We start from the raw sequence: 17,290 nt of genomic DNA, 5'->3' as shown, positions 1-17,290 counted from the left end.
TATATACATCCGGGTTAGGAGTGTAAATAATAATAGTTTTGTATCGATCTAACAGCCAACGATCCGATGCATCAGTACGTCCGCTAGAGTATCGATTCATGTTTTTTTTTTTTCTCCTCCGGTCTATTTTTATCCATTTGCTCCTGGACGTAATTCTCCCTCCCGTGCTGCGGTGGCGCTAAACCTATTTTGCCCTCCTACCGCGCTTCCTGGTTATACTCTTACAGCAGTGTGTTGCAGTAAGCTTGACACAGACATTTTTGATTTATGCTCAATATTGAAGCGTGGTCTGCGCTATATGCGGTGGGTCTAGATACGGCCGAGGTGGTGAGGAAGTGGGGGCGAGTTTAGTCCGACAACGGAGGGACATGAGGGCCAAAAAGAGCGGAGATACAGTTGGAAAAGGGTCCCTGTGTTTTAGTGTACCTCGATCTTCTAGCTGGTCAAACTTCACGAGTTGTTTTCCGCAATTTCAGTCATAAAAACAAAACAAGTACGAGTACAATTTCGGAGAGGTGCAGCGGAGTGTCTGCGGACATCGACACTCTGGAGCCGAGGTTTTGAATTGCACCCATTGCCTTGATTTTGTGCAGTATTTTTTGATGCAAAGCCTTTCAAAATGTTTTACTTTCATGTTAACCTTATGGTACGTAGTGCTCAATCTAAAGTAATAAACTAACATGCGGATAAAGACGGTTTAATCATATTTTGCTGGACTGCTCTGAGCATGACCAATGATATCAGACAAGCAGTTTAATGGACAAAATGTAAATTCATCAAATTATCTCATTAAATGTAGTGTAGCATTCTTTAGTGATGTAAGGATAGAAATAAGTACCTTTAGTACCATGATTGCATTATTTATTATTTATGGCGACCTGGGTGAATATCTGCTTGCACATGCACAAATGAGCTGATGGTACGGATCGGGTAGCAACAAGGGGGTTTTGGGGATGGGATGGTGAGCAGCAACTTCAGGCACAGGATTTTTTTTTTTTCACTTTTAATCCCTGAAACTGGTCTGGGTTTGCTGAGACAGACGTGGAGCTAAAGACCCCAAAACAAAAGAACGTTTATCTCATTTAAAGGCAGGAGCAGCACCACTAAACTTTGTTTTTCCGGGATGAACAAACCCACACTAACCAACAAACCTCAGCTAAGAATCAGCTAAATGTAGCCCAGTATTCTGCGCAAAGCACTGCATGTGACAGGAAAGGAGCAGGGCCGCTCTGTGCGTAGCCATAGCAGGGAGCTACGTTTGTATTTATCATTTTCCTTAATAACTAGGGAGGGAAAAACTAAGATTTTATTTTTAGGCTATAATCGCCCAGCCCTAATTTATATACATACCCACACACATATCTCTGCTCTTTATACTTATAAAAAAGTAACATTTTGATTTTTCTGCCTAAGAATCTGCAGTTTAAAGCAATTGAATTTGAACAAACTTGATTCAGAAACATAACCTAAGAAGGTTAACAGCAGTTGCACTAGATCTAAACCCACAGATGGGTTTTGTATATAGCTAATTGATCTGACCACTCAGAAACATGTTTGTGATTTACTGCCTTATTTATGTAAAATAATTAACACATTTGTCTTAAGTGTTTAATTCTGACTGATTGAATGTCATATTAATCCATCCATATATTTGACATGATTGTGCCACATAATACAATAAAAGTTTTTCATGATTTACAAAACGCTGGTTTTCTGTTCTTTTACAATTTCCAAACTTCAATAATAATAAAAAAAAATGTATAAAAAACATAAATAATAAACATTTAGTTTAGGCGTCTTTTCCTCCCTTTGGTGGCTTTAGCTTCTTTTGTGTTTTTGGCCGTCCTAAACATCTTTTTGTTGTCACACTCCAGGTTGTGAGCTCCTTTTTTGTGACAGGCGATGTGGACTAACTTCAGGTTTTCCCTGGTGAACAGCATTTGGTAAAAGTAGTTCAAGTTTATGTCTGTGGTTTTATGATTCTGCAGCGCGTCCAGCAGGGCGGGTATGATGGCCCTCTTCTTTTCAATCCTGCAGATTGATAACAAAAACAAAAAAACAAGCTTTATACTTTATTATTCTAAGTTACTGCAGCTTCAGGAAGCATCGCACCTGTGATCAAGATTCCAAGTGCTGAAGATGATCCTGCTCTCTCTGCTGCCGTACGGGTTGATGGAATGGAGCGACTGGCACAGTTTCTGATCAAATGATCCCTGTAGACACCACAGAAGAAGAAGTCTCATTTTATTCAGTTGTGAGCGGACTGTTTTTCTTGAGAACGTATTTTTTGCTGCCGATGTCATCCAGTTATAACCAGCCTCACAGACTCTGCCCTACCTGACAGGTGAACCATCCTTCTTTAGTGCAGAGACGTCCAGACTCCTTCTCAGTCCTGTCAAAGTATTTGCCGTTGTATTTGTCCTCCTTCAGCATCTCACCCAGACACTTTGAGGTTTTTAAAAACTCCGCCCTCACTTTTGCTTTCTGGATGCTTTGTGTTGCACCATCCACCTAAAAACAGACAGGAGATGGATACGGTTTGGAGGATTCTTGCAGCCAAACATGGTTCCAAGTCTCGCCCGACCTCTGAGGTTTACCTCTTTCATGTAGCCTCGTATTCTGCTTTCACAGTTGAACTTCATGTAGGCAGACTTTGTTTTAAACCGAGAATCAACACCTGGAATAGAACCAAAAAAAAAAAAAAATCACCAAATATCAAAGGATTGTTCGGGTTCCACCGCTTTATGGAGTCAGTCTTTCATCCAGAAGGTAAAAATAAAGGTAAATATTTAATAATAGCTTGCTATTTTCAAAACCCCAATGAATTTGCCAAACATGTCTTTCTAAGAACAGGCAAAAGATGAAGCAGATGGGTCTGAATAGGTCTTAGTCTGCTATTATTGAGCGCCAAAACGTTTGATCAAGATCATTTTGGTAGTATGTAATGATTGAAAAATAAAAAACATTGTTAAAATAAATAAAACTGAATTTGTATTTTTGTTTTATCCACTGGTAAAATATGACAGACTCATATTCTCCTTTTATTATTCAGCCAGAATACCTGGACTTTTTTTTTTTTTTTTCTGGTTCTTTACCTGGAAATGACCCAGTTTTTGAAATTCAAGCATACAACAAGCCTCTCCTTATGAAGAAATATTAGGGAGGATTCTACAAGCCTCATACAACCTGGATCCATCCATTATGGTTCTGATGCATGTTTGGGATCAATGTTCTGTAGGAACAACCACATTGGTACCAGATTAAATAGTCCACCTTATCTATGGTGAAGCTGAAGGATTTGGAGCCATTAAAACTCCATCTTTGTTAGTTAATTTACTATATCCTCACAACCAGAATCGACAGTCGCAAAAATAAAAATTGACCTTGTTGCAACTACTGAATAGTCAGTAAGATGTCCTTTAAAGACAGCTTTCCAACTATTGTTTACCTATTATGTTTTACTATGACACTTTCCTCAAGAAAACACTTGCAGACAGCAGCAAATTTCAGTTCATCATAAGCTTGAGACTTGCTGATTGCTTGGTGTAAATTCTCGGACATCCTGAATTATTCCTCTCATATAAATAAGATAATCTGAGTCTGATTGTGTAAAATGTGTAAAAATGATGTGTTCCAACCAGACGTTGATCCCTAACACACATTAAAGCTGGCAAATGTTAACTTTTAAAGGGGTTTCCTTAAAGCACAGGCTGAAAATGTTCAAAACTTCTCCCTATGAAGAAATATTAGGGAGGATTCTTAAGTTGCAACTTTGAAATCTTAGAGCTGCTGCTTACCTGTGCAGTCAAAGTTTGAGCATAAGACTATGGCAACAGTCTATGTGACTGATTTATTTAACTTGATGTAACAGGAAAAGAATCAAGCAGTTAATAGTTCCAAGATCATTTGGACCGTACCATTAAACCAATCTTCATCTTCCTCTCTGCTCTCCAGATCAGATCTGTCCTCCAGGTTCTGCAGTAGGTCGGTAAGAACTTTACGCCTCTTGAAAGACTTCTCATCAGAGAGAAGACCCTTCGCTGCCTCGATGACGGCGTCGCCGTGGCGATCAGAGCTCAGTAACTGACCGATGTCACAAAGAACTACAAGGCAGAAACAAAAGGGTTCAATGGACGATGACCCAACCAGGGCATTTCAGCTGATATCAAGGACAAGCATGTTTTTATTTGAATGTACCTCCACTCCATGTCTGATCCTTGGACAAAAGAACTAGTTCGCAGTTATCTGGCAGCGTGGGGAAGAACTCCTCTGTCACTATCGTCCCATCTTCATATAAGCAGACATGGGCACCAGGAAGTGGCAGCTGCATGGTGGAGAACACATTACAGGGTCACAGCACATGTCATTTAACCTCAATTACACAAATACATAAATCTGATCAGCTATATGCCAAAAAGACTTAAAATATCTGCAAATACAAATCTATACTTTACTATGGATGGATCTGTATTCATTATATCTATGACAAACAGGTGCAACAACTTATTGGAAACAGGCATTTACTATAGTTGTCTAAAAAGCCGAATTAACCAAATATTTAATGCATTTTCTCATATAATAGAAATAATAATATAGTAGAAATAATAAAGTAATCAGGTATTCTGAATAGTCCAGATGTTTCTCTGCTTTAGAACCTAAATCAAATGATAATGATGGCAGAACTCTATAAAACTGAGCCACTAACAGTTTTCGTTTGATAATTATTTCGTCTCTGTTATCCAGTGAATATTAAAACGACTAAAATAAAGTTTTATGTCACTCTTAACCGTGTTTCGCTTTTAATTGGTTTTATCTCATATTCAATGTCTCGGGGGAAAAAACAAACCAAAACCGGAACTGATCGAATTTTGTTTAAAACTACAAACACACGGCTCACCTGCAACAGCTTACAGCCCTTTTTAATCAGCTCCTTTACATCTTTCGCGGCTATTCCGTATTTTCTGTCCCCGCTGCAACCTCGAATTTTAACAGGTTTTATTTTCCCGAAGAGTCCGAACATTTCAGTTTATAAGTACCGCTTCCTTTGTTTGTCTTCCTCTTGATTCTTAACCGACCCGCTGGTGATGATGTTCTGCTGCCCCCTACTGGTTATCTATTATATTACATGTATATTAGTAACTGAGAAAAACAGTCCCAAGACATGTAAGAGACCATAATGTGCCAAAGTTTTAGGAGTATAATATAATATAATATAATATAATATAATATAATATAATATAATATTATATGATATAATATAATATAATATAATATAATATACCCCTAAAACTTTAATATTAAAATGTATAATATTATTGTATATATCAGCAGCACCAAATGCCTGGGGATGCACATCACAGACAACCTCAACTGGACTGTAGACTGTAAACACCACCTCACTGATCAAAAGGGCACTACATTTCATCCCAGAGCTGCGTGTTCCAGAGCCTGTAACATTATAAATGACCCCTCACACCCACAACATGGGCTGTTCTCCCTGCTGCCCTCTGGAAAGAGGCTTCGAAGCATCTGATGCAGGTCAAGCAGATTCCAGAACAGTTTCTTCCCCACTGCCATTAGACTGCTGAATGTTATATTAAATGGGGTTATAAAAAAAACAAAACCTGAATGTTGGAACTTTAACTATATAGTCTTATGTTTACATTATCACTGCTGCTTACCTTTATCAAGGCTGCACTTCATAAAAATGAAAATGTCTTGAGAGCTGTACTGAACGCAATTTCTTTTTGTATACTCTTGTGTGTACAAAATGTCAAATAAAGTCTAAGTCCTATTATATTTGTATACCCCACTTTATTATTTCTATTTTTTCAAGTAATTAACTATTTGTAATTTTTCTGAGTTAAGGCCACCTAATAGAATATAAAATAGAATAGAAAATGCCTTTATTGTCCCACAATGTGAAAATTGTGGCGTTTACAGCAGCAAAGGTTACAGCAGAAGTGGTCACACAATGTGCACCTTAGAAAACTGTATTAAAATAACAGATAGGAAAATAAAACAAAAAGAGTGTTGTACTGTACGGTGTTTTACACTATGGTACTCTGTATCTAGAGAATAAAAAATCAATTAACAGCTGTGGACATGTTTACGGTAGTGGGTATGTGAAAAATAGCGGTAACACTAGAGATGTGCAAAAAAAAAATGAAATGACAGCAGCTTGTTATTTAAGTGACTAAGACAAAAACTGCAAAAAAAAGCAGCAAATCAGCATGAATGTAACAATTTATTGAGGTCGTTGGAACAGTGATGGTTATAAAGTCTTACAGCTGCTGGGAGGAAGGATCTGTGATGATGTTTCCTGGTGCATTTAGGGTGCAGCAGGCTGTCACTGAAGGAGGTTTCCAGTTCAGCAACAGCTTCATGCATGGGGTGGGAAACATTATTCATCAGAGATGTTAATTTAGTTAGGATCCTTTTGTTTCCCACCTCCTGCACTGAGTCCAGAGGGCATGCAATCACAGAGCTGGCCTTCCTGATACTTCATCGTATTCAGCTTCTTTCTCTCAGCTACAGATAAGCCACTGCTCCAACAGACAGCTCCATAGAAGATGGCTGATGCCACAACAGAGTCATAAAAAGGTCTTTAGGAGCGCACCCCAAAGGACCTCAGTCTCCTCAGCAGGAAGAGTCTGCTTTGACCTTATACAGAGCCTCAGAGTTGTGAGTCCAGTCCAGTTTGTTATTCAGGTAAAATCTAGGTACTTATAAGAATCCACTATATCAATGTCTGTTCCCTGGATGTTCACCAGTGTCAGTGGGGTGGATCTGCTTCTGCCAAAATCCACCACTCCTTGGTTTTTCCTACATTAATCATGATGTGGTTCTGCATAGAGCGTAAATATAAAATTGCACTTGTATGTGCATGTTTCCGACACCTCAATGTGAGCATGTTTATTTATGTAGTATGCATTTTTGCATTATTATTCACACAAAACAGGAGATTACTGTGGACTTATAGGTATTTTGGTCACAATTTAATTTATTTTACTTTTTTAATATCATCACCACGTACAAGATCCTAGCCTACTGGTTTTATAAGTTTGTTAAAAAAAAGAAAGAAAAATAAATTACTTGGAAATGCATTTATTCTGCCCGATTGACTAATTTTAAAATCGTGTTATGTTTGCTTGAAATACTTGAATTTGAACATCACAGAATTTTAAACATTAAATCAAGCCAACAGTTATTCAGGACTGGATGAGCCATTTCACCAAGAACTTTTTACTTTAGCAATTTCTTGGATGGATTTCTTGTATTTTTGCGTACTCTACATGCGCTCGTAATTTTGTCCTCAGGTAGGTGAACGTTACCATGGCAACTGACGCAGCAAGCTGGGGCATACCAACGCAGAGGTTTAAACTAATCCACGACACTATTACTAACTACATATATTTAACGATAATTGTCTCTGTCAATGTATAATATTCTGTATTTTATTAGTAAACCTATTTATTTTAAGTTGAACATTTGTTTTAATAATAAAATATATATTTTTTAAACGTATATTTTTTTCGTTACACCTTTAAAAAATAATACAACAGCCCGGTTTCCAACATGGCGGCTGCATGTTTGAAAATCTAAATGAAAACGGAAAAATCTTCTTTTCAAAGTCGAGCCATAGTTAATTTTAGGAACACTAAGTTTTATTGTATGGCGTTGGGCTCCAGTAATTTCTGATAGATAAAATGGTGAAAGCAGAGGAGAGGAACAGCGTGGCAGACGGCTGGGAAGAAGCGTTTGAGAAAAACCGGTTGGTTCCCCCGTCCAGCCAAACAGTCCGCCAGGCTGAGGAGAACCATCTCATCGCTGCTTGCGGCTTCCAGCTCCTCTTCAACAGCCTCACTGCAGCTCACCTCCAGCAGGTGACCTTCCGACAGCCTGTTTTAGAAAAAGCTCTAATATGCTCAATTTAAGCTTTGTTTTGCCAAATTAAGTAACATAATTCATCCAGGACCTCTAAATTGCGTTTTTCTTGTTGTTCAAAACTTTTATCATCATTATTCCCTGAAGTAGCTACCAATAAACATCTCAGCCACAGATTATTTCTCTTAGCAGCTATGTTTGGGCACAGTAGATTAAATTCTGCTCATTCTTTTACCCACTAATGATAAGCTTAAAGAGTGAAGCCTATACCAAATAGAGCATAGGTTACATATTTTTAATCCAGAGAATAAACACACCACCTAAAGGGTTTGTCCCACTGAGACCAGGGTGGGTACATCCAGCACAGCAGATGTATTTTATTTGTGCAGTGCTGCATGCAATAGATACAAGGTGGGAGAAATGCACAAATAAAGACTGTAAAGGACACCTGTTGAAAAGCAAATAAGACAAAAAGCAATAATAAATAATAATAAAGGTGCTTAAATATAAGAATATTCATAAATAACCTAATTATGCTTAAAATTACTCCAGATTTTTATCCCTGAAATGTATTTCTTAGTCTTCATCATGTTTTTCTACTAATGTTCTTCTATAAACCTTCAAAGTTTATTGAAGGTTTTCCTACAGAAAAAAAAGGTATCCCTGTAGGTTGAATAAAACAAATGCAATAATCTGTGTCGGCGAATGATGTAAAATTACAATAAACTACGTCAAAGTTTGTGGTAAAAATATAACTTTTGGCCAAAAATGAGAAGAGGTATAAATACTTGTGCATGGTACTGTATGCATGCTGTGGATTAATGCAGATCCAGAAGATGTTGACTAGGGAAAAAAAAGTAAAGAAAAATATCAGTCTTCTGTAGGGCTGGGGGGGAAAAAATCGATATAATCGATTTTTGAAGCTATTCCTTTACGTTTTTGCAAAATCGATGTCTAGGGAATGAGATCGATTAGTTTTATAGTGATGTGCGTGACGTTCACATTCAAATGAGCAGGAAAGATGCATTCAAGATGACTTCAAGCCAGACAGCTGCAAATATAGCCAATAGGTTGACTGAAGACATTAACAAATGGGGGCTGAGCAGCAAACACCCTGTAGTCGTTACAGACAATGCTGCAAATATGCTTTGTGTAGTGAAGATAATGCAGCTCATGCATGTCTGCTGTGTCACATCTGCTTGCTCATGTGAGGTGTTTTTACTTTTCACAAACAAGTTTGCAATTTTGAGACAGTTTTGTTCACATCTCAACTTTAAACTGTCTGTTTACAAGTTTGCACTTTGCATTTGATGTGACAGGAAAAGGTCAAATACATGAGTATTTTGAAACACAGTTGGAACACTTTCATTATTGTAAAAACAGGTTGAATCAAAATTAATCGATTTAGAACTGAATGAATCAAATCGAATCGATTCAGGACTTTGGCGAAAATACCCAGCCCTAGTCTTCTGCTATTAGAGCCAATTTAGACCCAGTATCTGCTGCATACTTTTTGCATATTCACGTGATTTATTTATAACTCACCTAATGTGCTCTAGATGGTTATCCAACCTCTTTTGTCGATCTGCAGGACCTGACAGCTGAGGAAGATGTGACCTACCAGCTGAGAGTGACTCTCTTCGACAGAAAGCTGCAGCACTTCTTCGGGAAAACGTGGAAGAGTTTACCCAAAAAAAGGAAAAGCAACAAAATTTCCTTCAATGAGGTGACTTTTAAATTTTTTAAATTTGTTTTCCCTGATATAAGAACTGCAGCTGCAAAGTGCGAAGCTTTCATCAGCTACAAGTCTCTGAGGATCAATTATGAATTCCTCTCTTGTTGTCTTCATTAGGATTCAGTCAATGATTATTTAGTGAAATCAGTCCCTATTCAGATCCTAATTGTTCTATTTCAGCATTGCCATTATTTAATTAAACGCTACTCAAAACATTTGAAAAATCAACCTTTCTTTAAATTAACACTTACGATTGGACTGGCTTCTGCTGTGCTCTGGAGAATGATATCAGCGTAAACAAAACAAAACAATTTAGCAATCACTTAAGTGATTACCAAAATGTGTTCTAAGTGGCCTTGAACAACTCCCATATTTCAAACTTTCAGAAGGAGGGAAAACAGATCTTATCACTTTTATCTATGTTTCAAAAACCTTTGTGGAAGAATGTTGGAAGGGCCTCTGATCTTCTACTCTAATGCTCAGTTGTATCCTATCCATCATAATGCTGGTGAAGATTCTCAGGCTTCCAGGGCATAGTCATTCCAAAAAAAAATAACAACAAAAAAAAAACAATCCACTTTGAAGACATTTCGCTTCTCATTCAGGAAGCTTTTTCAATTCAAAATGTCAGAATTATAGTTGAGAACAAGGCTTTGTTTTGGTTCGCTCTATAAAGCTTAAACTCAACGCTAATTCTAACATTTTAAATTAAAAAAGCTTCCTGGATGGGAAGCGAATTGTCTTCAAACTTGGAAACAAAGTCCAGTAGATTGTTTTTTTTTTTCTTCTTTTTTTGCACATCTTTCATTATGTTTTTACTTTTAACATTGTTGCATGACTGTGTGAGTTCATCTTAGACACAAGAAAGAGAAAACAGCCCAGATCGTTGCAAAAAAAAATCTAATCTGAATTCTGAAAGGGATTCTAAGATAGCATTGAGAATGCCCCCCCCCACATTAGGTCCAGTCTTTGTTCCCCATGAGCCCTGTTGGTTCTCAGAAGGTTAGTAAATAGACCAAAAACGGTCCTAAGTAGGTAACGTAAACAAGTACAATTTTGTGCTACAAATGTATGAATTCTGTTGTACACTTAAAAACCTTACTATACACTTTCTGAACCTTTTTGAGACTAAAGCCGCTTTCCCACTGATATTAGTGGGTTAAAGTGAGTTTTTCAACTCCAGGACGACTCGCTAACTTTCAGCATTTGGGTCTAACTCCCTCCTGGCAAGCTGCATCTTCATTGTGCTCAATGGTATCACATAAATGAGCAGGTCAATATGCAGTCTACTGTTCCCACTCTATGGCGACCGTAGCCGAGCTCTACCAAGTTATTTGACGCAGGTCAGTGTGGTGTTCCCACTGCCACTATAAGCCGACTGTCTTTTGGTTTAAACTGTTTTATTGTTCAGTGGGAAAGGGGTACAATTAAGCTCCGTATAAGGGGCAACAGGGGCTGCATTGGTCTGTTTTTATAGTGCTCCTGTTTACAGCTGCACACTGCAGGCACACATCATATCCGAAATGGTATAGTTTGCTCATTTGGATAGGGCCAAATGCTACGGTATGTCCTCAAATATCACTTTGCTTTAGGCAAGGCAGGCAAGGCAAGTTTATTTGTATTCATTCTTTTAATGTTGTTTTGTTATTGTGTTCAGCACTTTTTGATCTGTAGCTGTTTTAAAGTACCATGCAAATAAAGGTGATGATGATGATGATAAATATTACTGTTGAAAGGGAGGTTTGTGATAGGCCAGTAGTTCTACAGGATTCATTTGTCCATGTTTCTCCTTTTCAACAAAGGTTTGATAATTACTGTTTTTAAGTCACAGGGGAAAACACCTGACATAAAGGGGTGTTTTTATGATTTGAATCAGACTCTACAAGAGGTTAAACCTTATTAATAAAACCTGTGGGTAAAACATCCTGACAGCAGGAAGATTAACTTTGCTGCTGAACAGTTTTGTCTAAACTTTTGCAGTTTTTTTTTTTTTTGGCAGACCTTACTGCTGCTGACCTTCCCCGGTTTTAATCAGGACATTCCTGCTGCTTGTTCATATATTTCCAACTTTGAAAAACATTCTTGTAGACAGAGATCTTTTAAATAACTCTGGAGTATTTTCCCATTATAAGCTTGAAGCACAACTTCTGGTGTGATTTGCCGATGATTGGCTGAATTGATTAATCAACTCATTACTTTGCGCTTCTTGTTAGTGTGGATGTGTTGATTACGCCGCTGAAAGGAGCGATGCTTTCTTCGTTCTAATGACAAGCACTCAACATGGAAATGAGTTTTCTGCATCACTCAGTCTTTGACAGAGCCTCTTGTAACCACAGCTTCATGTCAGTGATGGTGCTTTGCAGGGTTAACACTGACTGCTGGACTGCTGATGTCTAAACTCTCCATCTTCAGAAACACACAGCTTTAATCTTTGGGCAGCCTCTGCCCTGCCTCTGTTCATTTCCTCTCATTTCTCCGGCATCCTTCTTCTGCCCCTTTGTACTCTGTAATCATCATTAGAGAAAGGAAACAGAGAAAACATTTTTCTGTCAAGCTGCGCGATGTCCTCCTTGAAAGATGCTCTTTGATGATGAAATTCCTCATCACTTATTGAAAATGCTAAATAGGATGTTGTAAGAGATTAAAAAAAAACTTAAAAAATGAAAGAAACTGAGGAAACACATCAGGTTTCTTTAAAGGTTTCTCTGAAAACTTATTTTACTTTGATGGCTTGTTTTATGTACAGAATTCTAAAAACAACGATCAAACATAATTTTTAAGGTCAATGAGTCTGAATTTATTTTATTATGAATGGAAGAAATTAGTAGAAAACTGCATGGGACAACATTAATGAACAAAGAGATGATATCATCTTTTAGAAGCTTCCTTATAAAATCAATTATATTCCTCTAATAAATAAGGCTATTTTCTAATAGAGCAGATGGTGTCAAACATTTTGCTCCGAGTACCACCTTAAGCATCTGCAGGATCTTCAATTATCTCTATAATATCAGACCAAGTAATACAGTCATATATATGCCTCTGTTGATACAATCCAGGAAGCACTATCCGTCCAGCGCATACGCGAACTGATATACATCCGGGTGTCCATAAATAATGTAATTATGGTACTAAAATGTGTTATTTATATCCTTAACTCGCTAAAGAATGCTAATACAAAACTTAAAAAAAAATGTTTTATGACCTTTTTAAAGCAATTTTGATGCTTTTTGCATTTTCTTCATAAAACTGCTTCTCTGACGTGATCATCAGACATGCTCAGCGCCGTCCGGCAAAATATGATTAAACCATGTTTATCTGCATTTTAGATCCCGCACTGTATACCATAAAGTTAAAACAAAAGGAAAACATGAAACTCAAAAAGACTAGATTTATGTAATACAAAGCCGAAAAAGTTAGCCACCAGAAGTGGCGTAGGATTACACTTTCGGTGCAGATCGGGCAGACAAGTGATAAATCAGAAAGGATTTTAAGGCATTTATTTTCTCAGGAAATACATTAGTAACCTTTAAAATATTATATTTTAGTACACTTACTATTTTTGGGGAGGGAAAAACGTAATTTAGGTATTTTTAACAAAATCAAATCGAGGGTGGCCCGGATGTATATCTTGATGCACATGAGCAAATTAGCTGATGGTGAATGCGCAGAACAGATCGTGCAGCGACAGACAACTGTTTCTTATGTGGCGTAAATGCTGCTTATTAACTTTTTTTTTGAGTTTTTTACAGCACTAGTGGCTCGTTTTTCTGACAGTAGGCTGACAGGAAAGGGGGTATGAGAGACATGCAGCAAAGGGCAACAGGTCAGATTTTAACCCGGGTTGGTCGCGTCTAGGACTAAGGCCTCCATACATCTGTAATGCGCACTAACCACTGCGTCACCTGCATGCCCCTATTCACTTATTTTTCAACATTGAAAATAAATTTGTAAACCCAAATGAAAATAATAGAAACTGACTTGGAGTACAAATACTTGTAAATATAGAAAGTAATATTAGCAATTTGCCAAATAAGTCAGTATTCAGGATGAATTGTTAATATTAAAAGCTTCATTATTGGAGAAAAACTTTGAGAAACTGAGTTATTTTTCATGATGTTCATTCAGATGAGTCTGTGTCCATTTGTTGGTTTAATACTTTCCAAGCATAATTATGGTTTGTATCAAAGGAAAGTTTAGCCTAAAACCAAAGCAAACACATTAGGAGGGCTTTACACTAGGTGTTGCTTTGACCAATCAGCTTTAAGTGTTCTTCTGGTAGCCCCTCCTTTCCCCAATCTGGGATTAGTACCAGATTACTGATGTGTAGTACAAAACCTGAGGCTGCATATTATTCCAGGTTGGTACTCTGCAACCAAAAAATGATAAATGTTGTTCAAAGAAACATGTGAGGCCATTTATAAATGCATTGCATAAATAATCTGAACTGCATGAGGAAAAGGACTTCAGTGAACAGAATGTTTATTGTAATGATACAAAATGCTCTGGGATGAGAAAAAAACAACTTTACTGGGTCATTAAATACTGTATTCAATATTAGCTGCTCAGTATAGCCATCATATTAGAAATTATATTTTCATTCATCAGAAGCTAATGAGATGGTGTGCTTCACTCTGAATATAGTTTTGAATTTTCTGACTTAATAGAGGACAACCTCATTCTGACATCATCTTCAGTATCTAGCATGCTTTTCTGTTTACATTTAATCAAGGGGAGGGACGAAAAGTAGACTTTTAACGCCTGGCCCAGAAAATCAAGCGCCGCCGGACCTGGGCCTGCAGACATAAAGCTCCACCCAGCCTTGGTCCAGACTGTGGACCTGACCCTAAAGAAAACCCAACTTCATAATTATTTTATTTAAGACAAGACGTTCCTCGCTTTTCAAAAAAGAAAACAGTTAAAGTACACTATCCTATGATTAGTTTAGCCAAATTTTTACTCTCTATAACTAAACAGATTGTAACACTGACAAAAAAATCTTTGAGCCTGACACTAAACCGACCTGCACCCGACCATCCTGAGTGATACTGATACTTAATCTGGACTAAATTTCGGGTCAGACTCGGACTAGAAATATGTTCTCTAAAGAGAAATCACCAAATTAGATAATCACACATTAAAAATCTTTTTTTTTAACTTAACACAAATACAAATACTTTTTAGCAATTTGGTTAATTTACTATACGGTATTTAATAAAGTTGATTAAACTCAACTTTGTTCAAAACTTGCTAATGTAGACATGCTAACATCACAGATATTTCTTTGTACCTAAACACATATGAACAAAATATGTTTCTGGTCAGTCGACAGAGGGAGCAAATTGAACAGATTGGGAAATTATGCAATTACATCATTCTACATAATTGCTAACCTGACTCTGCCAGATGGATTTGCTCCGCATATCCATCTGGAAACCTTCCGTTGAAGTAATTTTGGGAAGGGGCGAAAATACTGGTTAGCTGATTGGGCTATGTTAGTAATAGACGGGCCAAATAAACCAATCAGATCACTGAAGCATATGACGTACTAACAGAGCGACGACGAAAACAAAACCACAAGATCAAACTCTTGCTGAAACCAGTCGGGAGAAGAGCAAAAACATCTTTTCCTCTGAGAAAAGCCTCCAGAGCAGTGTTATGCTCTTCTTTCAGTGAAGAAATACTCTGTAATTCCGATATAACTTGCTCGATAGCCACGCTAACGCTAGTTTCATCGGCTGAAGCCGCCATGTTCTTTAGACTGAACTGTCGCGCTTCTCGTTGCGTCACACCTCAACCCGCCTCAAAGCCAACGCTGATTGGACGTTTGTTTGGTGAACTGCTCCAAATTTTCTTTAACGGAAAGTAGCCAGACTGATCTGCGAGTGAAACCTTGAAAGCTCGTGAGATCAGGATGGTCTCAGGAGGCTATATAATTGCGCCTTCACTTCCACTTTTTGTTACTGTAAGTAGGCTCAGACTGGAGACACAGTATAAAAAGAAGAAACAGATTTTTTTTTTAACCTAAAATACTGTCCCATGGTGGTGGCAGCATGGTTCTGTGAGCATTTTGAGATAGTGGAAGAAACTACACAAGATTTCCATAGTCAGAGCTACAGTAGAATAGCTTCTATTTACTTCACATTCAGACCTAAATACAATATAGAATCTGGGGCCAGATTTGAAAACCAAACACTCATTTTTGGTTGGATTGTTTCAAAATTTGATGAAATTTAAAATGGTATGAATAGTTTAGCAAAGCTTTGCAAGTTCCTCAAACAAAGTCAGTCTGATGATGTGGTTTTACACTTCGGTCTTGACAACTTTCCCAAGAAGCAGAATTGTATCTAGCAGAGATAAAATAGTGACAGTCTGTAGCAATCATCTGAGGTTAACTTTGTAATGAATGATTAAAGGTAAATTGCTAATCCTTAAGGTTCATTAGCTGTCTACTTTCAAAGTATTATAATCAGATGACAGATTATAAGATTACATGTAGGGAGGGCTATAATTAGGGGTGATGGAAAAAATCGATTTGGAGATATATTGTGATATTTGGTTGCCCAATATAATATCGATCTTTCAGTTCCCAGTAACGATAAAAAAAAAAATTACATTTTTAGCTAAAAAAAAAAAAAAGAGAGGGAAACTTGGCTACCTCTGCACCAACTACTCTGCTGTGGAGACCTTTTCGGCGCAGCGACACATAAGACACGGACTGACTCAAACACCAAACAACATGGATACCAAAATAACTAAATGATCAATATCTTCTGATGAACATATACAGCACTTGCTTTTTTTATCTATACATTTAATTTTGATAACTACGAAAAATGGCACACTATATAGTAATATTGCAACATCGTGACAATGTTGTTTTGTGACCCAAGTATTGTGACAAATATTGTATTTAAACACCCATGCCAATACTCACCCCTAGCTATAAGGGATATGAGCAGATTAGAGGTAGATCATTTAGCATAAAAATAGTGATATAGTGGGGAATAGAGATCAAACAATACAGGCTTTTTAAGGCTGATGCCAAAACAGATTATATCAACATCAGTCGAACCGATCCCTGATACTTGCTGATACGTTTGGGCCGATTCTTAGAGCCTATGTTGCTTTCTCTTCCTCCATATACCAGATAAAGTGACACAATGATTACAAATTTTATACAAGTCCTAGTTTAAAAAGAGAATTACACTTCTATTAACAAATCAAATCAAACTTAAGCAATGAATTGCTGACTGCAGGAGCAGCCATCTTTCAAATAATCTCAAGGCATGGCTGCCATGCACAAATGAGTGAACCAAGGGATGCACATATCGGCCAAAGACAATTCCAGGAAAAACACTTGTATCAATCAGCCAATGTATGGTTCTATCTCTGATATGGATCAACAGAGACAGTTTCATCTAAATGCATGAAATAGGCCTTCAGATATACAATATTTTTTTTAAAGAAATGCCACCCGTCTGCTTGTCCTTTGGCGACATGCTATGAAGTAGCTGTTTAGCTCCTCTGATATATATATATATTTTTTTTGCGACACTGGAAAGCAGTCAGATGGCAGTATTTTGACATCCTAAAGTTGAATAAAGTTGAACATTACCCACCAGAGGGTTTTTCTAGATCCCACAGTTATTAGCTGCAAAATGCACC

At 37.4% G+C, this 17,290-nt stretch overlaps 2 protein-coding genes across 2 annotated transcripts in view; one reads left to right on the top strand and one right to left on the bottom strand.

Moving 5' to 3' along the window:
- Nucleotides 1–1,511: 1,511 nt before the first annotated feature.
- dffb (DNA fragmentation factor, 40kDa, beta polypeptide (caspase-activated DNase)) lies at nt 1,512–5,069 on the bottom strand. The gene is made up of 7 exons (XM_015380190.1): nt 4,898–5,069; nt 4,198–4,324; nt 3,918–4,103; nt 2,598–2,677; nt 2,338–2,511; nt 2,113–2,213; nt 1,512–2,031 (listed from the first exon to the last, which is right to left on the bottom strand). The coding sequence occupies exons 1-7, from the start codon at nt 5,018–5,020 to the stop codon at nt 1,785–1,787; spliced, it is 1,038 nt and encodes a 345-aa protein (XP_015235676.1). The 5' UTR covers nt 5,021–5,069; the 3' UTR covers nt 1,512–1,784.
- Nucleotides 5,070–7,578: 2,509 nt separating this feature from the next.
- nphp4 (nephronophthisis 4) overlaps nt 7,579–17,290 on the top strand; it is a 231,444-nt gene continuing 221,732 nt past the window's right edge. The window contains exons 1-2 of the mRNA XM_015380197.1: nt 7,579–7,886; nt 9,479–9,613. Of these exons, the coding sequence (XP_015235683.1) occupies nt 7,710–7,886; nt 9,479–9,613 (312 nt within the window). The 5' untranslated portion in view covers nt 7,579–7,709. The remainder of the gene's footprint in view (nt 7,887–9,478; nt 9,614–17,290) is intronic.

The sequence above is a fragment of the Cyprinodon variegatus genome, unplaced genomic scaffold (assembly GCF_000732505.1).
Source record: "Cyprinodon variegatus isolate N-32 unplaced genomic scaffold, C_variegatus-1.0 Scaffold209, whole genome shotgun sequence".
Lineage (NCBI taxonomy): Eukaryota > Metazoa > Chordata > Actinopteri > Cyprinodontiformes > Cyprinodontidae > Cyprinodon > Cyprinodon variegatus.
Note: the sequence above shows the minus strand (reverse complement) of the source record. Positions and strands in the feature narration are given on the sequence as shown.

Coding starts and splice junctions, on each gene's coding strand:
- dffb (XM_015380190.1), bottom strand. CDS start 5,020: ATGTTCGGACTCTTCGGGAAAATAAAACCTGTTAAAATTCGAGGTTGC. Junction 4,104..4,197: donor GGATCAGACATGGAGTGGAG/GTACATTCAAAT, acceptor TCTGCCTTGTAG/TTCTTTGTGACATCGGTCAG. Junction 2,032..2,112: donor ACTTGGAATCTTGATCACAG/GTGCGATGCTTC, acceptor ATCAATCTGCAG/GATTGAAAAGAAGAGGGCCA.